Here is a 26,349-nt window from a genome sequence, read left to right as displayed (position 1 = left end):
TTCAATATTTTCGCCTATAGATGTTTTATCATATGTATTGAGACATTATATTTGTTATTGTCATTTATGATATTTCATGATTCACATACGCATATATATATATATATTTTATTAGGTATGTTCTCATTAAAAGTTATGTTTTAATTATTAATTTATCATTTTGCTACATCGCAATAAAAGAAGAGTGCCCCACAAACGGAACTGTTTTTCCCGTTTTGCCTGTGCAAAACATAATACAATAAGTAATATATTTGTTCCGGGGAGCACCACCAACCCTGTGATTTATTAGATAGAGAGACTTCTTTATCATATGATTTCATTTTTACTGTTGGTATACCACTATCGCTTATCAGATTAAGCTATTAAGATCCTGTGCATTTAATTTCCTCCAAAATCCCCTTTCCCTTCCTTTTTGATTGAATATTATTACTGTGTCTTTTCAGTTCTAATTATTTGCACGGACAGTATTAATTACATACCCTATGATTTGTTAAAGGACACCTAAACACTGTTTGTCTTCCCTAAATCATTACTCCTACATCTCTTACCTTTTTGGTATAAATTTATCTTAGAGATGACAAGTTTCAATCTCAAGAATGAGCTGATCTATAAACGTAAGACAGCAGATTTAGATAATATTTTTCCAAGTACATCAGTAGAACAGGAAGTCCTTACCTCTTGGGAGGATGACATTTATAGGTTAAGACAAATTCAATATAAGCAAGTGAGGACCAATTGGAACCTAACGAGTCTTGAAAATTATATTAAACAAAAAATCGTCCCTAGAGGTTTAAGACCCAAGGTCTTTCCTACATTTGAGTTGTCAACAGACATTTTGAAGAAAGAATGGGAAACCTGTCTATTAAAATGTTCTCACAAATTAATGCATATACTTGTAAAACATAACCATCTGATTCTGGAGGAATGTGAAAGAGAAATCACAACAATAGGTAAGACATTGGAAACTTGGGAACAAAATACCAATTTTCAAAACAATTTTGAACGATACAAAAAAGAATTAGAAGCATATGAAATAAGTATTATAGAACGGAAGAAAAACAAATTTCTCAGAGACGAGAAGGATTTCTCTACAGGAAATATATTCATATGGACTACTTTTAGAAAACTAAAAATACTTCTACAATACGTAATAGCAGATATTACAGTTCATCAGATACAGATTTTTCTGAAACAGAAGGTACACAAGAAGGAGCTTCCCATGATCCATCAGGAACTAATAAACCAGAACACTTTCCTTTTTTAGAGGAAAGAAGGGCCCCACAGGAACACCCAGCAAGAGGAAAACAAGGAGGGGAAAGAAGAAGGGGAAGAAACAGAAGATGGGAGTCTCCATCACCAGCACGTTACCACACTTGCAGGAACCCCATGAAGTAGGAAATGCTATATCCCCTTAAAATTATAAATCTTTCTAAATACGTGTTAACAGACACTCAAACATCAGTATTAGAAAAAGGTTTATCCTTCTCACCGACTGGGAAATTTAATAGATTTCAGTGGGAAACGGATCTTAGGATATTTGGCCGGAAATTGCTTCTTACAAAATTCTTTGCAAACAAGTCACAGGATGATGATGCTGTATTACAATCATCACAAGATCTGGAAATGATACGGATATTAGAAGATTTGAGGGATGACAACCAGGATAATACAACATCCACCAGACCTATCTGTAAGAAGAAATCTACCTTTTGGCCACAGGACTATGTATGTCCAGAAGTGAAGGTTTTTATGAATCTTGTCTCTAGGGAATTTGATGACATTTACAAAAAGCAGAAATACCGTACCCACTTAGGTAACCTGACCTGGGAGGAAAGAAAGGCCATAAATTAACTTAAAGCTATGTCTGATGTCATTATTAAACCGTCAGACAAGGGCGGCAATATCATTCTCTGGCCCATTGATTTATACATTAAAGAAGCCAAGCGACAACTGGATGATAAGGACTGCTATACCAAGCTACTATTGAATCCTACGGACAATTTCATGGAGAATTACATGAACATTGTCAAAAGAGCTGCCCAAGAGGGGGTGATTACTAAACAGGAGCTGGAATTCTTGTCGATGGATAATCCGAAAATTCCTACATTCTATTTACTCCCGAAAGTACATGAAAACCTGAGTACACCCCCGGGAAGACCAATAGTGGCGGGTATAGGCAGCATTTTGGAGAAGGCAAGTATCTTTATTGATACACATTTACGTCATCATGTCACAGGACTCTCATCTTACATACAAGATACTAATGATGTACTAAAGAAGATTAGTGACATCCGACTAAATGAAAATAACTTGTTAGTCAGTATAGATGTAGAGTCGTTACACATGAGCATTAATCATGATGATGGTATAGCTGCTATAATATACTTCTTGATGACAGAAGGCCTGAATGACTTTCACAAATTCCTTCTAAAACTTCTTCACTTTGTTTTATACAAAAAGTACTTTACTTTTAATGATCAGTTCTTTTTGCAGACCAGAGGCACTGCGATGGGGGCAGCTTGTGCCCCCATGTATGCTAATTTGTTTCTAGGCTGGTGGGAGCGGGAGGTAGTTTTTTGCGAAGAAAACGATCATTTAACCCAATATGTTACCATATGGCTTCGATTTATAGATGACATATTGGTCATCTGGGAGGGTAATCTTGATCAATTGCATCAATTCATGAATATCCTAAACATCAATGTGATAAATCTGAAATTTACATATGAGGCCAGTCGCACCAGCGTATCATTTTTGGACTTGAGGATATACAAGGATGATGAAAATATGATAGCTACAGAGCTTTACAGGAAACAGACAGCAACCAATAGCTTGCTGCATCATTCTAGTTCACACTTTCCTCCCACCTTGGAGAATATCCCTAAAGGGGAATTCTTAAGACTCAGGAGAAACTGTTCAGACAACAGCACTTATCAAACTAAGAGTTCAGACCTGGTCAAACATTTGAAAGAGAGGGGATATAGTGGCAAAACTATCAAGAAAGCTCGTGAATTTGCATCCCATACCAAAAGAGATAGTCTGATCTATAAAAAAACAAAGAAAGTTAAATCTGATAAAATCAGATTTGTTGGCAACTTTTGCAAAAATTGGAAAGAAATAAAAAATTTGATACAAAAACATTGGCCCATCCTTCTCTCTGATTCAGATCTTGCAGCCAAGTTGGATAAAACAGTTGCCATGAGCTGGAGAAGATCTATGAATCTAAAGGATCACCTAGTAAGGAGCCATTATACTAAGTACCCTACTAAGAAATCATCAGTGATGGGGACTTATCCTTGTGGTAGTTGCAAAATTTGTGACCATATAAGTAACATCAAAAATTTCAAAGATAAGTTTGGAGAGGAAGTTCATTTAAAACATTATGTGAATTGTCGCAGTAAAAATTTAGTCTACTGTATTTTATGCTCATGTGGTATGAAATACGTAGGAATAACAACACGTATGTTAAAACAAAGAATACTTGAGCATATTGGCCATATTAGACACGCAGAATCCGATAGGGCCAAGATGAAACAGCTTACTACAGTAGCCAGACATTTTTATGTTAAACATGGCGCTTCAATCAAAGATCTTAGAGTATGTGGCCTAGAAGTTTTGAACTTGGGCATCAGAGGAGGAGATGTTATGAAGGAACTTCTGAAGAAAGAAAGCTATTGGACATTCAGATTGGGCAGTATTGCCCCCAACGGGATGAATGAAAATATCAATTTTAGTGCCTTTATATAAATAGGCGTTGTGGCTCATGGTTTAATTTTTTCAAAAAAAATTTCAAAATTTAAAAAAAAAAAAAAAAAATTCACATTTTTTCTGGTTTCTGCTACTATTATTAAAGTCCATTTAGTCCTTTTCATATTATCTAGTTTAGGATGGTATGAGCGGGAAGCATACTAATCCATATCTCATCTAGAATATATATAAAAAATTTTTTATAACTCCTATGCCATTTTACCTATACTATATTTACAGGATTACCGATTTATTCCTGCTGATCAATTTTGGATTGGCTGAGAGAGATGTCAATTACCTATTCAGACTTGTGATTGGTTTAGACATGTGTGCTATGATAGGTTCTATGTCATGTCAATTGCTTCTAATCACTTCTTATTGGTTACAGCAAGGGTTAAAACAAGATAGTGAGACCCGTTTGCTTAGGTGTCTCGTTGTGAGCAAGCTTATTTGGCGAAACGCGCGTCAACTAACATGTTCTATCTCTAACCACAGAGCCGCTTAAGCTGACCGCTAATAGTCTCCCATTCCTGCTGCCCTAGACGGGACAACAGTGAGTCATCTCCCGGTATATGCAGGGGACTGGTGAGACACAGCTGATTACAGCTGACAGGCAGCAGATGCGGACACAACCAACTCTGCATCAATGTGAAAAGACTGGGCTGTGTACAGGTACTATCTTTTCTTTTTCTGAGGTGGCGATTTGACTGATCCGGGTGCACTTGATCTCTGCTATACCATTTGGCATCAGAGATCACTTAACTCCCGCTATATGGAACCTTAACAACCCACTGTTACTCTTTATGCTCTATGGATACCAGCCCCCTACTCTCTCATCACCTGTCCAATGCCAGGCAGAAGGTACAACAAGTGAAAGTAGAAGTGGGGGACAACTAGGTGTCCTACTCTAACTTATTCTATGAATAAATCCTGTACATTATTGAATTATCTATGCCTAGAATCTATTATATTAAGGAACACATGGTGATGATTATTAAGAGATACCTATATGTGATACAGGTTATCTGACATGTTGATGTATTATACACATGGTGGAATCTAGATATCTCTTTTTTTGTCCTTGCCTCATGGAGGATTGATAGATTGAAAGGTCAACATTAACCTAATAGTGGTACTCATTGCACGAATACTGGTATTAATTTTCAATGCATTTATATTCTAATCCATGTGATCTTATCATGTGGATCTGTTTATACAACCTAATCCTAGATCCATGTTATAACCATTGGGAGAAGCATGCTTTGTGGTTAATTAACCATCATCTATAATTGGTGTGGATCTAATTGCAATACAAACTGTGGGATCACTATATTATTGACCTAATATGCTTTATATCAACTCCAACAATTAACGCGTGTGTCTCCTTATCACACTGGTACAGTGTATATCCATGTGGCAGTATATTGAATTATTATAACTGCTTTTCTTCAATATTTTCGCCTATAGATGTTTTATCATATGTATTGAGACATTATATTTGTTATTGTCAATTATGATATTTCATGATTCACATACGCATATATATATATATATATATTTTATTAGGTATGTTCTCATTAAAAGTTATGTTTTAATTATTAATTTATCATTTTGCTACATTGCAATAAAAGAAGAGTGCCCCACAAATGGAACGGTTTTTCCCGTTTTGCCTGTGCAAAACATAATACAAACAGATGAGTAGCCTGCCAGGAGGGCAGGATAACTTGGCTTGAAGAGAAGACTGCCAGGAGGGCAGGATAACCTGGCTTGAAGAGAAGCCTGCTAGGAGGGCAGGAAGACTTGGCTAGATGAGTTGCCTGCCAGGAGGGCAGGATAACTTGGCCAAATGAGTAGCCTGACAGGAGGGCAGGATAACTTGGCTAGATGAGTTGCCTGCCAGGAGGGCAGGATAACTTGGCCAGATGAGTTGCCTGCCAGGAGGGCAGGAAAACTTGGCTTGAAGAGAAGCCTGCCAGGAGGGCAGGATAACCTGGCTTGAAGAGAAGCCTGCTAGGACGGCAGGAAGACTTGGCTAGATGAGTTGCCTGCCAGGAGGGCAGGATAACTTGGCCAAATGAGTAGCCTGACAGGAGGGCAGGATAACTTGGCTAGATGAGTTGCCTGCCAGGAGGGCAGGATAACTTGGCCAAATGAGTAGCCTGACAGGAGGGCAGGATAACTTGGCTAGATGAGTAGCCTGACAGGAGGGCAGGATAACTTGGCCAGATGGGTAGCCTGCCAGGTACTCCACGAAGTTCGATTTTGGAAAAGATGGAAGCTTGCCGGAGCTGATCAAAATGTACAGAGATAAGAGGCAGAGGGTACGATTTTTGATGGTAAATTTTGTTCAATGCTCTAAAGTCAATACAAGGACTTAATGACCCATCCTTCTTCTGGACAAAGGAAAAACCCGCCCCAACCAGAGATTTAGAAGGATGGATGAATCCTTTTGCCAAGGCATCCGTAATATGTTCCTTCATGGCCTTATTCTCATGAACTGAAAGAGAATAGAGACTTGGCTCCTGGTAACAGCTGTATGGTGCAATCGTATGGACGATGAGGTGGTAGAGAACTGGCCTTAGAATTAGAAAAAACATCTGCAAAAAGATGGTATTGAGCAGGAAGACCTGGCAGAGATAGCCGTCTGGATGGGTGTAGATAAACAACAATTAAGACACGCCAGACTCCATTTAATGATATCCCCTGTGATCCAATCAATGACGGGATTATGGGTCTTTAACCATGGAAATCCCAAAATGACAGGAGCAAAAGGAGCAGACATCATCTTCGATATGGAAGTTATCCTGCCAGGAGGGCAGGATAACTTGGCTAGATGAGTTGCCTGCCAGGAGGGCAGGATAACTTGGCCAGATGAGTTGCCTGCAAGGAGGGCAGGATAACTTGGCTAGGGGCGCAGCAGGCAGAGATTGTACAGGTGCAAAGGTACAGTTCGGTTACACACAGTGCGGCTGAGAAAGCTGTAGCTGCTGTTAAACAGAAGAAACACAGGCCTTAGGCTAAAGCCTGCATTCACTGTGTGCAGCTAGTGGATGGTAGAAGACAGCAAACTAACGACAATCTGAACAGAGTGGTAAAACAGTCTGAATAACGGAGCTACCTGCTGAAGCCAGGACAAGGCAGCGTGGAGGGAGACGGAGAGTCATGACGGGAACAGCGGCTGGAGTACAGATGGTTCAGGAGAGAAGATTGAGTAGCCAAGCCGAGCAGTCAGGGGAAACTCTATAACCGGCGAGGCAGCAAGGACCTGAATCATACAAATAGGCGGGGCAGGCAATGAGCAGTATCTGGGAGAACACGTCACTCCCTGCAGCGTCCCTGGTGCCCAGCAACCAGCGGCCCAGGACTACGCACACTGTGAGGCAGAGCAAGCCCGAAGCAGACAGGAAGCAAGCCGCTGCCACGGCTTGTGACAGTGAGGGGACATTAGGACTACCTTTATTACATTTAATTATTGTCTGCTGAAAGTAATTTTTTTTTGGTTAGGGGCACAATGCATATGTATACATTTCATCGTCCTTCATGAGCAACCAGAGTACCATTAATAGTGTAAAATGAGGCCTATGGGTATATTTAATAAAGGTCGATTTTAATTCTAAATCTATCAATATCATTGTTGTGTTTCTGTTTCATACATTTACTAACAGACAATTTTTTATTCGGATGTCTATGTGTTAGTAATTGTGTGATACAGCCCCAGAAACAGAACTTCAATGTTGATTTCGATCATTTTAAAATCTATTAAAATTGACCTTTAGTAAATATACTCCCTAATCTCCAGCAAATGTTTTTGTGGAGTGACGATGGTTGTGCACCCAACTGCAAAGCAAATAATGTCCCTAAAATCACACCTTTGTTTATACCATCTTATTTTAGTAGTGTGGCTCAGCAAAATGAAAATGGTGTATCTGCATTAAACTTTGCAGTGAATACCCTCATTCTACTTGTGTTTCCAAATCCTGGGTCAGGTGTAAAAGGGGTCTAAGATGACACACAGATTATGAAAAATGCTTATTTAAAGTGACATCAAATAACATATACTTAGATGGTCATCTTAATTACTGTATAAAAGATGGGCTGTAGCATAGTGTTCAATAGTCAGAGGCAGATTATAAAGTTAAAGTGGCAATGGGAAAATTATGAAAATGGCACATAGGTGGGGCCAAATCATCTGTGAGGCCATCAAAATAGAGAGCGGAATTAAAATGCATTTTCTATAGCAGTGTTAAAGAAAATAAATAAATTACATTGTGTCTGCCTACATATACTTAAAACCTAGAGCACATAGTGACAATCATTCAATAGAGAGAGCATTTTAGTGATTGCTATACAATAGAGAAAGCCTCCCAGTGACTGCCTTATAATAGAAAACACTCTAGAAACTGCCATACAATAAAGTCCATCTTAATGACCGCCATACAATACAGAGAGCATCTAGTGACTGTCATACAATACAAGCATCCCAGTGACCTTCATACATTACAGATAGAATCCTAGTGACCACCATTAGATACAGAGAGCTTTCTACTGACTGATATATAAACCGGTAGCATCCTAATGACCTTTACAATACAGAAAAAATCTTAGGGATAATACCTGATATTCCCCTACCTTACCCCTTTATGTATTGATTACCTACACACTCGCTATACCCTTCATGCAGTGGCTACCAGACTGCAGCAGTATGATGTGCCTGTAGCCATGGGGACATAACCTTGGGGACATAACTACAGTTGAGGTGGGGGCCAGTCCCCTTGGGTATGGAATGCCATGGTAACCTCAGCCTTCTCTGTCATCCTCTCTCTGCCTCGGACTATAGTGTTTTCACTGGCCCTAAATTAGTGCTTCAGAGATCACCATTGTATTTACAGTGTGTTAACATGCAACCTGCAGTGCTCACAATTGAATAAACCTATTTAGGACTGGGGGGGGGGGGCTGGCTCTGGATGCCCTAGATGGAATCCCTTCTACTCTCCCTTCAGACATAGCTCTGCTGCACGCTTCTTCATTTTATCGGAGCATTGATGGGGTAAAGTGGCACTGGGTGACATCATAGCCCAACTAGTCATTGGCACTGAGTAGCAGAAAAAAGGAATATAGAAAACACCTATAGATCTTCTCACTGCAGGTGACCACCTAGGTTTCCCTAGTTGTAACGTCGAACCAGAACCTATCACCTAGTGAAGCAAATGTTTGCACACCAGCATCAGACAGTATTTAGCAGACTTTGTTGCTGCATAAATAGTGTAGAAAATTAGTTAAAAAAAATAACAAAAAAACTGCGGCATGCACTTTCTGTAGGAGTTTAGCGCACAAATATTTGCATTGTTCATTGTGCACATGAAGTTCAGCTGCTGCTACATATTGTATTACCACTTATTTTGTTTAAGATTTCAGATTTTTACTAAACAAACAAAAACCCACTATTGAAATTTTCGTTGGTAAATCACTATACATGTGTGTTGAGAGTCACTTTGGATACGTACAGCATCAGTGCTTATTGTCTATTAATAGCTATACTCTGGAAACTCTGTGGACAGTGCTAATTGGGAGCCTGAAGCTGTTAATAAAAAGCATTGTAAAGTTTTCCATTAGAAAACTCAGATCTCACTCTATATGATCAAACATACAGTACAAGTTGTCATTCACAAATATACAGTATGTGACTGTTTCAGGAGCTTCATAGAATTGATGGTATTGTAAATTGTAGTTGAGTGGTTCAGTTTTGGCTCAGATCTTCCTGCCAAGTTCAGCTCCAAATGAGGCAAAACGTCATCTTTCACTGACATCTTAGCACAGATTTCCGTGAAAGATGACGTTTTGTGACGTTCTGAGATCTGTACTTGGCGGGAAGATCCGAGCCAAAATCAAACCGCTTATCTCTATTGTACATAAAGTCAGGGCCGGATCAAGGCTTGTGGGGGCCCTGGGGCAACCCACCAAACAAAAGTTGTGAGGGCCCCACCAAAAAAATTGACAAGCCCGTGCCTGAACGTCCCCGGCCCAACACTGCCACTACTATGCTCCTGTCTATGTATGCACTGACTGGCAGCATCGCAGCTTAATATATCATGTCCGGCTCCCGGAAGCAGACATGATGTAAAAGGGTATGGTGGGTGTAAGTGCTCTTCAATTTGGGACTCACCTGAAGTGTGGTATGGGAGCAGCTTCCAAATGAGGACTACTAACTCACAAATAACAGATATGATAAAAAAAAGGAGTGCAAATAAAGTTATAAGCATATGTGCAATTACTGAATGTGTCTGTATGTAAATCATGGTTAAATAAGATATTTATTGTACTAATTATCAGTACTATTATTACAGTTTATACAAATAATAATATATTGGCCAAAATCTAAAAAATACCTATAATCTATGTACAAACACCAATTTCTACTATCTAATGTGAGCCAGTGAAGCAGGGCTAACCAATATACACAGGACTTACATTAATAAACAGTTAGACATTGACAGGGATCGTGGGTTGAAAAGTGAAAGGAGATATGGAAAATAAAAATGTGCACAGTTCAAATAGTCCAGATACATACCTCCAATAGTCCTCCATGTAGTAGTGCTGTAACAGGTGTTGCTGGATGTTGCTCCCTCTTCGGTTATGCAGTAGTCAGTGGGGAACCTGTTTGTTGGTCTTGGCCGAGTTGATGAGTGGCTACTCCTGAGTGCAGACCAGCAAAGTACAATCGCAATCCCTGCTGTTGCCAGTCAGTGATCCCCCCCATGAATTTTTATTTAATTTTTTTTATCCTAAGGAGGCGTGGCCATGTATCCCGTGATTAGGCCACACCCCCTTTCCCCCAAGACCTGCTTTCAGCGCCCCTGCCCCAATGTAATGTGGCTGCCCTTTGCTTAAGATCGGCAGGACAGAACCGAAGCTGATGTGATGTGATGCAGGGTTCTCTGTGGCATGCATGGTGACGTCGGATACACTGTAACACTGCCAGAAGCCTTCCAGGTCAGGGCAGTTTTTGCCCCCCCACCTTTAATCTGGCCCTGCATAAAGTTAAAAGTAGAGATGAGCGGTCCATTTATACTTGGTTATGTTCGGATCTCAAAAATGGCATCATATTGGCTATCCGGCTCTCGCGTGTTTGGATTTATCCTAATAGCTATTCCAAACTAATCCGAACTTGCGCTAATTTGGCAAAATGTACAGAGTTAAAACCGAACCACTCATCTCAAGTTGAAAGTGTAAGTGTAGGCCAGGATTAATTTCCATGACCATGTCAATGAGAGCACATGCGCTCAGCCTAGGGGGGTACATTTATTATAATGAAGTGGAGATGTTACCCATAGCAGCCAATCAGGTTCTACTTAACATTAAGTAGCACCTTCTAGAAGATAATAGCTAGAATCTGATTGGTTGCTATGGGCAGCACCTCCACTTCTAAAAACTCTCACTTTAGTAAATACCAAAACTTACGGCGGGATACATGACACGATGCATCCTGCCACCCTTTACATGCATGCCGGTGTTAGCAACGCCGGTATGCATGAAGAACACCGCAAAGGACCGCTCACTCAATAAGAGCGGCCCTTTGCGATGGAGGGACTTCAGGGTCTAAGTCCCAGAAGCCCCTCTGGCATCCTTCTGTGCATGCGCAGAAGGACGCATGTGCCACAGGGGGAGCTGGGAGGGATCAGATTGGATCCCTCTCACAGCACTCTCCCGATAGAAGCCCATAGGCTTCTATAGGGTAACGCCAATCAGGAAATGGCGTTACCCACCATAACCAAGCCCCAGAGTGCATCGCATATCGGGGCTTAGTGCATATGAGAAATGTGGTGAAACCCGCATTTTCGGGGTTTGACCGCATTTCTACCTTTGCTGCATCCCGCCCACAGACACAATGTTAATAGGGAATTGCTCGTACTGCATCATATGCAATATAAAAGTGTGGGACATAGGAAAGTGATCTATGAAGGAACATCTTTTTTTTTAGATCTGTCCAGACGCAATAAAATAAAACAAAGAAAATAGAACACAGCTATTCATTTGAAATGTTACTTGTAAAAGTCATAGTGAATGTATAAAACCTACCTGCACTTACAACACAATGTCCATGATCTGCAACTGCAATAGAAGATCTAAATTAATACACCATACTGTATATTGCATTTGCTTTTTTTTTAATCTATTGTGATCACCCAGAGTCGTAACTAGAATTTTTGGTGCCCTGTGCCAGAGAGAGCATTGGATAATGCAGAAAATGTGAATTGCCAAGACGAGAATAAATATTATCCAGGTGAAACCATGAAAAGATGTTGCAGATACCTTATTGATTGTCCTGACAGAATTAAAATATATCTATTAAATGATTTAGAACCATTAAAGTTAGAATGCACATACAGGGAAGAGTTCAAATTGCATAGGAGTAAATCCTATCACTTGTTCTTTCCATGGGTAGGTCACATTGCCCCGTAATTCAGGAGAAAATGGAAAGTAGCACGGTTGTTATTAGAAAATTAAGTTTGATATATAATCATTAATAAGACAATAAATGAGGAATTCTGGGCAAAAAACAACATCCACACAGGTTTTTAAATACAATGCGTGTCTAAGCATGGGTAATTTGACCTCGCTTCAGAGGAGCGTTTCAATGTTTTCATTAGCCTATTTCCGATATGTGCTATAGCATAGCATACTGTAATTAGTGTTGCTATACATCCCAGTTTTCTGGGGAACATACCAGAATTTAACCCTCTGTCTCTTCTGCCTGTGAGGGGGAGCGATCGCACTGACCAAGGGGGTGTGGTCACGCAATCTTGCAATTAGACCACGCCGCTTCCCTTGGGTCCGGGCCGGCTCTCTACGGCCCTGCCTAGACTACCAGGTGTCAGGCCCACGGGTGCAATCAGGCCTGTGGGGCATGTTAGGCAGGCAGAGGACCCGTGCCACAAGTATGAATGTTTCTGGGCATTTCGCCCAGGTCACTTTATATTATATTTATATTACTATGGTAGGCAGGCAATAGCCCAAGCCCCTGGTGAGTGGCTGGGCATTTGGCCAAGTCCGCTCTTTAGTGGCAAATAGATTATGCCACACAGTAGGGCCCCCCTTACCTTTCTGCACTTTAATGTGAATAAGGAGCCATACTGTGTGGCATACAGTGTATAAAGGGCGATACTATTGCATGGCATACAGTGTATAAAGGGCGCTACTACTGTGCTGTTGCTCTGAGGGCTTGCCTAGGGGCCCCAGAGCTGCTCCTGTGCTGACCTTGCGGTGCCGAGTATTTTAGTTTTTTTACTTTCTGTGAGAGGGACATGGCCATGCCTCCGATTTGGCCAAACCCCCAGTGTATCCCGGTTTTTAAATTTTTTACCCTAACTATAATGCTTGGACAAGAGCTATTAAAAGAACTCCATTAACTCTTAACATTTGTGACAGAATGCATATGAGAAACATTGCGGGGCTTATGTGGAGATGGACGCATTTTGCACTGAAGAGGAAGGCTTATTCAGGCGTATTCAATTCCAAAGGACGCGAAAACGCATCCTGGCGAAACTCAAACAGGCAAATAGTGCTGTCAAAGATGGGGAAATCAGCCTAACACCCCCCCAAAAGATGCACTAACATTGGGGATCAGTATAGATGTCCCCAATTAGCCCCCCTGAAGCTATTTGGGGTATTTAAGTGCTTTCAATTGCCCCTATATAGCGTCTTTGCACAAGTGGTGAAGAATAGCATTAAGCAGTATCTTTGGGAGAAAATAAGTAGTCCTGTCAAATTTGGGGTACTTTAAAATGGGTGCAAGCATGATTTATATTTGCTAAAGTGAAGTTTTAAGTGACGTCAAAAACGCACCTTCAGCAAGCACCTGCAATAAAAATAACACCTACCCCATATTTGCAGACCCCCCCAAAAGTCTCTTTCGCTACTTTTTATGTGTGTATCTCCACTTTGTACCTTTTCGCCCCCATTTTCAAAGTCTTTTTTTGGGGTGTTCCTCGTTTTTTTTTAAAGGTTTTTTTACACAGTTATCCTTTGTGGGGCTGTCCCTAGGGTGCAGAGTGGTTTCCGCACCTATGCACCCCAAAACTGCAATTCTGCACTTTTTTCCGGCTGCTATTCATAGGCGAAACTTTTTCACCTATTACATTGCATTGACTTTCCACATACTCGAAAAGTGCAATTGAATATGGCGAAAAGTTTCCGCCTGGCGAAATTACGTCATCCACGATACTTTTTCGCGGATTCTGACTTTTCGCTGCTAATTGAATACAGCCCAATGTTTTAATCTGAACATTTAAAAATCCTCTTCCATAAATCAGTTTACATGTATCAATGAAATAATACAAATATTAAAAGTCACCTGTGATTTCAAATTTGTGTTCCACTGCACTTACATAATCTGCAAATACAATAGAAAATATTTATGAATACACCAAATATTTCATTTATATCGACCTAAGAAATCTCTAATGCTGAATGTCTTGGTCTACTGTGGCCTCCTGCAAAATTAAATTTAAACCATCATGTGTATTCATCATCAATTTATACAAAAGCAGGTGAAAATTAAAATTTTCAGGGCTATTCATGATAAAGATAGCGCAGAGATAACACAGATATGTCCTGCATACCTTTCTCTCCCGATCTAGCCCGTTGTCCTCATACACTAGTACATAACATATTTAGATTGGGGGGGCAAGATATAATTTCATTTTGGCGCCCCTAAATCACTGAATGTCGCCCTCTCAGTGGCAGCTGGAGTAACCTGCCACACCACCCAGTGGCGGAGCTAGCGGCGGTGTGTTTGTTATAGCAGCCAATGAGAGTCAGAGACTCCCATTGGCTGCTGAATCCACGGAGGAGGTCGGCTGGAGCTCACTCATGAGCTCTGCCTTCCAACTTCCCCCACAGCGGATGATGGGAGAGACGTCATGATGTCTCTCCCATAGTGCAGAGCGGGCCGGGAGGAGCAGACAGCGGCGGTCGCCGCAGGAGCGGGGATTCAGGTAAGTTGTGTTTCTTTTTTTTGTGTGTGTGTGTAAGGGGCACTGACACTGCATGGTGGGGCGCTTCTGGTTGCACTGTATAGGGGGGGTAGCCGCTACTGGGGGCACTGTATAAAGGGTGTGGCCGCTACTGGGGGCACTGTATAGGGGAGACTACTACTGGGGGCAATGCATAGGGGGGACTACTACTGGAGGCAATGCATAGGGGGGACTACTACTGGGGCACTGCACAGGGTGACTACTACTAGGGGCAATGCATAGGGGGGACCATTTCTGGGGGCACTGCATAGGGGAACCACTACTGGGGGCACTGTATATGTGGCATTGCATAGGAGGACCACTACTGGAGGCACTGCATAGGTGGGCCCAAACAATATTCTTGCACCTGGGCCCACCACTCTCCAGTTCTGCCAAAGACACCACCTACCTGAAGACAGAGATCAGTAAGCCTTTGCTGATTTGGCCTCTGTATGCAGACATCATAGCTCTGTCTCAGTGTCCTCACTCACCGACATAACAAAAACACAGCACTACTACGCAGTTCCGGGAACACATGCAACCAAAAGCACGTCCCTTTACAGGCAATTAAACCAACCAGCGCCGGAAGAGGAGGACGGTTACTCGTGTACTGCCGCTACAGTGCACTGAATCTAGCTCTAGGACTACATAGACCATCATGCAATGCAAGTTCGCAGTGAGAACGGCTAGCAGGACTATACTCGCACCTAATAGGATTGAGCCCAGTGTATGCACCCTGCTATTCCCTGTACTATACACGCACTACTGCAAATATTCTGTATATATAAACCAAGAAAATAAAATCAAATACAAATATACATATCAAACACTGCAAACTTTGCTCCATCTGGCTGCCCTATGTACAGACATGAACACGCACATATAGTGACTACAACATCAGACTCCACCCAAATACATACAAAAGTGATCCTCAATCCCTCTAATGCAGCAATTCATTAAACAACTAATAATGCAATAAGTTTAGCACAATAGGTGCAGTACACATTGCATTTATGCCACACATTATCAGGCACCACTACACTATGGGCCGTTTTCAATTAGTGGTGAAAACGGAAGATTTTGCCTGTCGGCTGCAAAAACGTCCTATTTTGCCGTCGGCTGCGAAATCTGTTGTTTTTCAACAAAAGACCGGCAAAAAGTTTTTTCCATCTCCGACTAGGAGTAATAAAAATGCGAAATCCCTATTTTTGGCGAAAAATGTGGGGATTTCTTTCAGAACCCTTTGGACACCACCTAATAATAAATTACCCCAAAATGTTTTCGTAAGTTGCGTATTTTGGCAAAATAAACATCCGCGCAAATTTTGGGTGAAAAAAACCCCATTGAAAATAGTTTTCAAGTATTGGGTCTGATTTTTTAGGGTAGCAGTATGGATGCGTCAAGTGTTTTAAATATCTGTTTCTACGAAGTCCATAGGGTCCACAGGGGTGACCTTGGGGATATAGCTGGATCAGGATCCATGGGCACCACACAGTTAAGCTTTTAGCTCCCAGGATGCACTTGGATCCTCCTCTATACCCCTCCCCCGAGCCACAGGCACCTCAGTTGGTAAGCAGCCTAGGCTGGAGGAGAATATGGAACAGAGAGAAGGAAGACTGGAACACACAAGAAACCATACTCACAGAAAAGGGAGACGGAAACACCGGTGACCAGCAACACAGCCCATTTGAAGCCAGGTGCGTCAGGGCGGGTGCCCTGTGGACCCTATGGACTTCGTAGAAACAGAGATAACAAAGGTAAGTTCTTACCATATCTCTTGTTTTCTACTTCAGGGTCCATAGGGGGTCCACAGGGTTGACCTTGGGGATGTCCCAAAGCAGTTCAACTAAGGGCGGGGACGCTCCTGTGCAGAAAGGAGAATCCTGCGCCCGAAGGATGCATCCTGAGAGGCAAAAGGTGTCAAACGCATAAAATCTTAGAAACGTCTGAACCGAAGACCAAGTGGCTGCCTTACACAGCTGAACAGCTGAGGCACCACGTCTAGCAGCCCAAGAAGGGCCCACAGAACGAGTGGAATGAGCCTTAACAGATACGAGAGCATTTACCTGTTCCAGCCTCTAAGCCTCCCTAATAACAGAACAAAGCCAATGGGCCAAGGTCTGTTTGTTGACAGGCCAACCCCTCTTATGAAAACCAAAGAGGACAAACAAGGAGTCGGTCTTACGAACAGAAGCAGTCCGATCAACATAAACTCTGAGAGCACGGACAACGTCCAACGAAGTCTCCCCTGCTGTAAGATCAGGGGACTGAATGGCTGGGACCACCAGTTCCTGATTGATATGGAACTTAGAGACAACCTTAGGTAAAAACTCAGGACGAGTGCGAAGCACTGCTCTGTCCTGGAGAAAATAATTAAGAAGGGGGGACTACGTGAAAGTGCCCCCAACTCGGAAACCCTCCTTGCTGAAGCAATAGCCAGGAGAAACACAGTTTTAAGCGTTAACCATTTAAGGTCAACTGACTCAAGAGGCTCAAAGGGAGGTCCTTGCAGAACTCGAAGAACCACCGCCAAATCCCAAGGTGCCACCGGAGGCACAAAGGGTGGCTGAATCCTGAGAACACCCTGGAAAAAAGTCTGTACCAAACCGATAAAGCAGACACGTGCTTTCAGAAAGGAAAGGAGTAAACCTAAGTCCAAACCCGACTGAAGAAAAGCCAGAATCCTTGAAACTCTGAATATCTGAGGATCATAGTTTCTGGACTCACACCACTGAAAGTACGTGTGCCACACTCTATGGTAAATCCTTGCAGAAACAGGCTTGCGTGCCCTCAGCATGGTAGAAATAACGGAACTAGAAAAGCCCCGGGACCTTAAGACGGCCGTCTCAAGAGCCACGCGGTCAAAGACAGACGTACCCAGATCCGGGTAAAGGCAGGGCCCCTGAGACAACAAGTCCTGCCGCTGAGGAAGAAGGTACGGATCGTCGATGGACAGACTCTGTAGGTTGGAGTACCACGGACGTCTTGGCCACGCTGGGGCCACCAGTACCAGAGTGCCTCCGTCCTGCTTGAACTTGCACAGGTCCCAAGGCAGAAGGGATATCGGAGGAAACAGATATGCCAGCAGAAACGTCTATCTCACCGACAGAGCGTCCACCAAACTGGTGCCGTCGTCCCTTGTCCTTGACCCGTACACGGGCAACTTGTGATTGTGACGAGAGGCCATCAAGTCCACCTCCGGCAGTCCCTACTTGTCCACGAGTAGTTGGAATACCTCTGGATGAAGCGACCATTCCCCTGGATGCACGTCGTAATGGCTGAGGAAGTCTGTCTCCCAATTGAGGATTCCGGGAATGAAGACTGCCTAGATCGCTGGAAGGTGGCACTCCGCCCAAATTAGGATGTGAGACACTTCTGCCATCACAGCCCGGCTGCGAGTTCCTCCCTGGTGAATGATGTACTGCACTTGCACTGCCCTTCCTTGAAGAGTGGTGCCGGCTGACTGCAGAACCCTGTACACAGCTCTTAGTTCCAGAACATTGATGGAGAGAGCCGCTTCCTCCGCTGTCCAACGACCCTGAAGTGACAAGGAGCCTTTCACCGCCCCCCAACCCCGAAGACCGGCGTCTGTCGTAAGCAGAACCCAGTCCGGGATCCAAAAGGGGCGACCCTCGAGGAGGTGAGCTGTTTGAAGCCACCAATTCAGGGACTGTCGTACATCCGGAGATAGCACCAGCATCTGGGACCGGATCCGGTGAGGCAACTCGTTCCAGTTTGCTAGAATCAGCCTCTGCAGAGGTCTGGAGTGAAACTGGGCAAATTCCACCATGTCGAATGCCGACACCATGGACTCCAGCACTCTCATTGCCGAGTGTACCGAAAGACTGGCACAATCCAGGCAACTGCGTATCCGCAACTGTACGGAAGATACCTTATCTGGAGTTAGAAAGATCCGCTGCTGACGAGAGTCTAGGAGGGCCCCCAGATGGACCATCTGCTGAGATGGGATCAGGGATGACTTCCTCCAATTTATTAACCACCCGTGCGTCTGCAGACAAGCCACCGTCAGTTGGAGATGTTGCAGCAGAACCTCAGGAGAGCTTGCCAGCAATAGGAGGTCATCCAGATACGGTAACAACCGTACCCCCTGGTTCCGAAGGTGGGCAGCCATAACTGCCATCACCCTGGTGAACACCCTCGGCGCTGTGGAGAGCCCGGAACTGGTAGTGATGGTGAAACAGAGCGAACCGCAGACACCTCTGATGTGACGTTGCTATTGGCACATGGAGGTAAGCGTCCTGGATATCCAGGGAGACCATGTAATCCCCTGGTTCCATAGACAGAATTATGGAACGCAAGGTTTCCATTCTGAACTTGGGAACCCTGAGAAACCTGTTCAGAGACTTTAAATTTAGAATGGGTCGATGGGAGCCATTGGGTTTCTGTACCAGAAACAGCGTAGAATAGTACCCCATCCCACGCTGAGATTGTGGAACAGGTACAATGACCCCTGCAGTCAGCAAGGAGTCCATAGCTTCCCGGAGCAGCATAGCCTTGGCTATGTCCTGAGAAGGACTCGTGCACAAAAACTGGTGAGGCGGTCTGCGAAGAAAAGACAGGGCGTACCCCTGGGAGACCACTTCTTGCACCCAGGCATCGGTGGTGGTATTGAACCAGCTCTGGGCGAATTGAAGAAGTCGGCCTCCCACTCTGGGATCCCCCAGAGGGAGGCCCGTCCCATCAGGTGGAAGGCTTATCTTCCTGTTTGGAAGAGGGACGCCTGGCACTCCAAGCTTGTTTCTTGGACTTGGAGGCAGACTTAACTGCTGCTTGCCTCGGGAAAGACTGACCTCTTGCCTTACCCTGAACCCGAAAGGGCCGAAAAGCCGAACTACGGACCTTGGCAGATGCTGCAGCTGAAGGAAGGAAGGCCGACTTGGACTTAGCCAGACTATCCACGATCCTATCCAAGTCTGGACCAAAAAGTAATTCCCCAATAAAAGGTAAGGCCTCCAGGCCCTTCTTTGAATCAGCGTCCGCTCTCCAGGACCTCAGCCATAAGGAGCGGCGGGCATGCACAGCCGCAGCCGACACCCTAGAGGTTAGCAGACTAGCGTCCAAGGAAGCTTCTCCAATATAAGAAGCCGCATCTCTCATCTGTCCTAGTAATGCCCTCTGGACTTCCTGGGTATCCTCAGGAAAAGTGTCCTCTAAGGCATTGGCCCAACCCTCAATGGCCTTAGCCACCCAGGAAATGGCCATGGACGGGCGAACAATTGCTCCCGAGAGGGAATAAATAGACTTAAGGCAAGCCTCAACCTTTCTGTCCGTGGGATCCTTTAACGAGGAAACTGACGGTATTGGCAGCGTAGCACTCCTAATAAGGCGTGTGACGAGGGAATCCACCGCCGGTGGAGCTTCCCACTTCCTACAATGCGCCTCCGGGAATGGATAATTGGAAGCCAACCTCTTTTGAGGCACAAATCTCTTACTGGGTGTCTGCCAAGCCACCGCCATATGATCCCTTAATTGATCAGACAGGGAGAACACCGCCGAAGTCACCTTAGTCTTTTTAAAACTAGGGAATTTCGACTTAGGAGCAGGTGCCTCATCCTCTATTAGGAGAATGGCACGCACCGCCCTAACCAGAGCTCGTACATTAATAGACGACCGAGATTCCACCTCCTGAGCTGAGGTGTACGAATCGGAGTCGTCCTGGACCTCACCCTCATCTGAGGACCCCTCAGTGTCCGAAATCTGCACCCCATGCAACTTATGTACACTCTTAGACGCCCCTGCAGACCTGTCATTCTGCAACATCGACTGAAAAGTCGAAGATGCAGCTGCCAGACTCTGGACTGAACTGGAGAGCACGTCCACCCATGGTGGAGGAGCTGCCACATTGGCCTGGAAAGGCACCACAGACTGTTGTGTAGCAGGAGTGGCCTGCAAATAGATAGGCAATCCTGAATAAGGGTCCACAGTCTGTGACCCAGAGGAACTCCGCAATAATTGCGGGGTACCCTGGGAATGGAAAATGGTAGGCTGGGACAGAGTCCTCATAGGGACAGCAGACGGAGCCGCAAGGCGGTCTGCCAGAGACACCAGCACCTGTGAAAACATAGCCCATGGTGGCTCCTGTGTCATAGGGGGTCTGGATTGACCCGGAGTCAACTGACACCGCTCACAAAGGCCATCCAGAGATGCCTCTTCCCTATGTGATCCCGCAGAGCAGCGCCTGCAGGAAAACAACACTGGAGTCCCGGAGTGCTCAACTTCACCCTCAGACATGACCAAATATAATGTACAGACAAATTATATATGGCAATAGAGGAAAAAAGAATTGCACTTCCCTGTGTGCTGAACAACAGTCATGAATATGGCACTGTGTAGCACACAACTGTATGTGACAGACCTCACAAATACTTGATTATTATATGTGAGGTTAGTAGAAAAGCCCCTCCTCCACACCTGTAGGGCTAAGGAAGAAGGAAAGAGATAGATATAAGCTGACAGTAATAAGAGAAAAATACAGACAGCAGCACTAGCAAAAGTCACATACCATGCAGGAAGATATACTCACTGCACATTTACACTACACTCAACCGCCCAGATTCAGTGTCTGGGAGGGCTATAGCGCTGTGTACGCTGTCCTAACAGGGGAGAGGTACACAGGGGGACCGGTCCGCGTGCTCCCTGAGGGATCTGCGCTGCCACATGTAGAAAAAAATGGCCACCAGAGACCTCAGAGGAGGAGTGGCCGAGTGAACTGCAGCTCAGGGACGCTAGACATGCAGGCTGAAAAGCGCGCTGAGCTGAGGGGAGGAGCCACTGAACAGGGAAGGCTTCCTCCCCTGGCTGGCCCTTCGTTGCCGTCTGTAGTAAAAAGAGAAACTAAAATAAAAAGCTTCTGGGGGCTGCTCCTGCAGCCCCCATGCGCGGTGACCGACTCCGGCCGGGCACCAACTTACACTGAGGTGCCTGTGGCTCGGGGGCGGGGTATAGAGGAGGACCCAAGTGCATCCTGGGAGCTAAAAGCTTAACTGTGTGGTGCCCATGGATCCTGATCCAGCTATATCCCCAAGGTCAACCCTGAGGACCCCCTATGGACCCTGAAGTAGAAAATTGTGTTTTTACAACATGAAAATATACTTGCACCCATTTTGACGTTCACCTAATTTACCTGGAATAGTAATTTCCTGAAAAAAAATGGCTACTAGTTTCAGCGATTTCTTTTTTTTTTTAATTTTACTCCAAAATTTGCACAATTGTTTATCGCCAAAGTACGCAACTCACTAAAACATTTGTGGGGTAATTTAGCATTAGAGGGGGGGGGGGGAAAGGGTTCTGAAAGAAATCCCCACATTTTTAGGCAAAAATAGGGATTTTGCATTTCTTTTTCTCCTGGTCTGAGATGGAGAAATCTTTTCCCCTGTTTCAGTCTATCCAATTATCGCGGTGTGCGATAATATCAGTGAAAAAAATTGGCCTTTATTATCGCCGCTAATTGAATCCGGCCCTATGCTCACACCCAGAGGAGAAGACATGCTCAGACTTCACCTTATAATGGCCAAAAACCAACAACAACATTAAAGAAAGAAAAAAACCCACAGATTTTAGTAGCTGCACATGTAAGTAGGTTTTGTTTAGTACTATAGCTATAGGTGCCGATAGTATGCATTGTAATTGTATATGATTTTTTTTAACCATATTTGCCAAAGTCATTTTCCCTAGACTTTATCCTGAGTGAGTCAGTTACATATAGGTGTATATGTGCATCCAACACAGTAATTATCTCACTGCTTCTGTTCATTACAGGGGGCTCCATTCTTCCTAAGCATTTAGCTGCCTGGCTCTGATGCATTCCTCCCTCCCATGAGGGTGCTGCTCTCTCCTCCACGGGTCAGACAAGCATGTGATGTGCTCCACCAATCACAGCTCAGCACATGCCTCTCTGACCTTTTGTGCTAAGTCTCATGGGACTCAGGGCTCGATTTAGACCCGCTCGCTAGATGCGTTCGCACGCAGCCAAAGTATGGAAATCCCGCAATCGCAAGGCATTTGCACGCCCACTGTGTCCTGGCGAGCGATCGCTGTGTGTATTTAGACGCCCACCAGCATGTCTTAAGATGCCCTCTTTCCCACGTCATCTCCAGGAAGTGCTTGCAACAATCGGTAACATCGAGTACCATCGGAAACGTACGCAGCACTTGTGGCAGACCATACCTTACTGCAAGTACTGCGAGTGCTTCAGTGTTTAATTCAACCATGTGACATGTACTATGACGCTGCTTCTTAATTATGGACACCTCTGAAACAGCGTTAAGACGCTCAGACACACCTGCATTCGCACCACAGCTCCCAGTTTCCTTCGACCAACCCGTCACCACCCACAAACGGCTTGTCCTGTCACTCAAGCTAGCGAGGCATCTGCGCTGCGAGCGAACGCTTCCCGATCATATGGACTAGTCTGCGCAGCGCACTGTGACTTATACGCATGCGCAGATCGCAAACATCGGCAGCCTAGTGAGCGGGTCTGAATCGAGCCCTCAGTTCCTAGTAGGGATGGACATCAGAAGCCTGGCATCGAATAGTTGCTGGGCTTCCAACATCAAATCATGCGATGCAATGGCAACTAGCCCTCGCATCGCCACAATTCGATACTATAACCATCGCGTTGATTATAGTACCGGCCGAGATGCTTGGCTGCCCCCAGGCTCCCCCTATACAGAGAACATATGCCATGCGGAAAGGATTTACAATAACTAACATACTGAATACCCCAAAAACAGAAAATCTGTTAGGTTATGGAGAATATTAAGTAAATGGTACCTGTGTAAATCTATAATAACTGGTAGTCATAGACAATCACCTTGGCATGTAAACCAAATGGAAAGTTGGACATTTTACATTTTGCATATACAACATATGCAGGGGCAGAAGTATGGGAGACAATGGAGGCGCCTGCCGCTGGGCGCCAGCACTGAAGGGGCACCTCCTCCATCACCCACAATATATTCACCCCATTTAGGGCTGTAAATATGGGGGATAGTGGGGCACTAAATGATAACTTGCCTCCGGGCGTCTGGGATGAACTTACGCCATTGAACATATGCGCTTCTGCAGTTGTGGAAAGTGCAACTAGAAAGGAATAACACTTGACTATGCTGATGAATGTGCAAAAGTAATTGAGGCATTTGATGAAAGCCTCAAGCACATGAAAAGTAAACAACTGGAATTAAACATTGAATTGAACATCTTTGCTACTTCGTTCAATGTATAACCAGCCGATGTGCCTGATAACTTACAAGTTACAACACAAAATCATTCAGCTGCAGAGCGATGATGAGCTGAAAGCTAGGTACAACAACATCCCACTGCTTGAGTTCTATAAACGTTACATAAGCAATGCTGAATTTCCCACTTTGAGTAGACATGCATTGAATTATACATGCATTGAATTATGAATCTCTGTTCGGAACAACTTACTACTGCGAGCAGTTCTTTTGAAAACTTACCATCGCAAAGAGTCGACTGCGCTCCATACTGACTGACGCAAACCTGGAAAATCAGTTGCGAGTAACAACATTAGCAATACCAGCTAACATCACACGCCTCACCAAAGAGAAGCAGTTCCAGCCATCACATTATGGGTGAGTTAATAATATTTTTGAACAAATATAGTAGGCTCATTTTTAAGTTGATAATATTGTATGGCCCACAAATAATTTGATAAAAATCCAAATGGCCCTTGGCAGAAAAAAGGTTACCCATCCCTGATTTATCGGGCGCCACAAGGAACATTGGGCCTGATTCAGAGCCACTTGTAAGCGGCAGCTCGATCGCTCCGAGCGATGTTTGCCCAACTGCGCATGCATACGGGTCGTTATATGCATGCGCGAACCAGTCAGTGCGGCCGAAATTCATGTGCTCGCAAAATAGCGAATGCCTGCTAATTTGAGTGACAGGATGAGGCGTATGTGGGTGGTAACAGGGGAAGGTGCTTGAAAACGGGGAGTGGAGATCTGATCGCAGGCGTGCTTAAAGGTCAAAACGGGCGTTTTATGGGTGTGCATATTTAAAACAGCAGCGTCATTGACCACGTCACTGGGCTTTTTTTAAGCCAGAACTGCTCGCAAAATTGTGGTAGCAAAAACCAACCACAAGAATAGCGAGCAGTTCATACCCTGGTCGATGTACTATTAATCTAATAAATAGCGGACATGATGTAGAATGCGAGCGGCCAGGGGGCGTAGTTTCCCAAAAACCGACCGCAAGTTCTGTTCGCTCGTTCAGACCGAGAGGCGTGAACAGACCGCAAACAGCGAACGGTTCATTTGAATAGCCACCCCTATTTTCAGGACGAGCGAGCGCTAATTGCGTCCGGCTCTGAATCAGGCCCATAAAGTAAATATAAAAGTACAGTTCAAACATAAAGGTACAAAAACAACTTCTACATGGCAGTCAGTAACTAAACAGTTACGCAGGGATGCAGTCAAAAGGTCGACAATGACAATGTTGACAGTTATGATATTGACAGGCAACATGTCGGAGAAATATCGATATTGTCAGAATAAAGCTGCAGTGAGAGTTTAGGATCAGGCAGTAAAGGGGGTGTTAGGAGTAAGGATTAGGGATAGGGGGAAATAATCACCCATACGCCAGTGAATCACACATCTGACCTGGAAGTCACAGTCACATGACCTCCAGGACCCAGACAACGCCAAAGCAACCGTTGGGACAGGTAAGTCACTACTGGGCCACCAGGGAAAATACGTGGACATTCGGACATGCCAACTTTTCATCACTGTCTACATGGTGAATGTCGACACTATGATCATGTCAAATATAGTAACTATAACTAGAAAACCAGTGCTGGCTGAACCTGTACATCAGTTAGTGGGAGCACTAAACATCTGCAGAGCCACTATTTGCAAAAATACCAAAGGGGTGGGGGTGGGGGTATAGGTAAAGAAAGAAATACTACACAAGGAAAGGACCCTGCTCATGAGAGCTTACAATCTATAGGTTTAAAACATGGGTGACACAGAGGTGTGAGTCAATGTGCGGGGTTGGGAAGGTAGGTAGCTGGTAAACTTGGATGTTTAGGGGTAAACCTGTTGTGTGCATGTGCAGGACGGGTCCTGCGATCTCCCTCACAATCCCCCCTAGCTGCAGCATGATTAATATGCTGCTGTGTTGGGGAGGCGGAGCAAGGGCGTGGCTGGCCACTCGTCATGGTAACGGGGTCGTGTCACCTGTTTTTCAGGAGGGACGAGGCCAGGATCTACGTGCAGATTTCCTGGCCTTGCAAGTACCAGGCACTGGCCAGGCTGATGGCGATGGTTGCAATGGTGATCCATTTGAAACAATAGGTTTTTTTTATTTCCTGACACTGATCTAAAGTGCTCTATTAACATTGGAAGGAGGGTTTAAGATCCTGATGTTTCCTTTTTTTTTACAGATAATTAGGCCATAAATAACGCTAAACTCATCAATATTTTAGGAGAAATCTGGAAATGCTTATTGCTATTAAAGCTGCGCTGCTAAAGCGCTATGTGTGACATTTGCACAGCTTGGGGCTAAGGCATAGTTGAAGGATGTGGTATATTTTGTCGACATTCATAAT

The 26,349-nt window shown here is 44.3% G+C and overlaps 1 protein-coding gene across 1 annotated transcript in view; it reads right to left on the bottom strand.

Moving 5' to 3' along the window:
* The window catches only part of CD79B (CD79b molecule), a 107,779-nt gene that overhangs the window by 69,759 nt on the left and 11,671 nt on the right, over positions 1-26,349 (bottom strand). Inside the window, exon 3 of the mRNA XM_088442862.1 lies at positions 14,099-14,137. Coding sequence (XP_088298988.1) covers positions 14,099-14,137 — 39 coding nt within the window. The remainder of the gene's footprint in view (positions 1-14,098; positions 14,138-26,349) is intronic.

This window comes from Taudactylus pleione, unplaced genomic scaffold, assembly GCF_031769625.1.
Source record: "Taudactylus pleione unplaced genomic scaffold, aTauple2 ptg000018l, whole genome shotgun sequence".
In the NCBI taxonomy this organism is placed as follows: Eukaryota; Metazoa; Chordata; class Amphibia; order Anura; family Myobatrachidae; genus Taudactylus; species Taudactylus pleione.
Note: the sequence above shows the minus strand (reverse complement) of the source record. Positions and strands in the feature narration are given on the sequence as shown.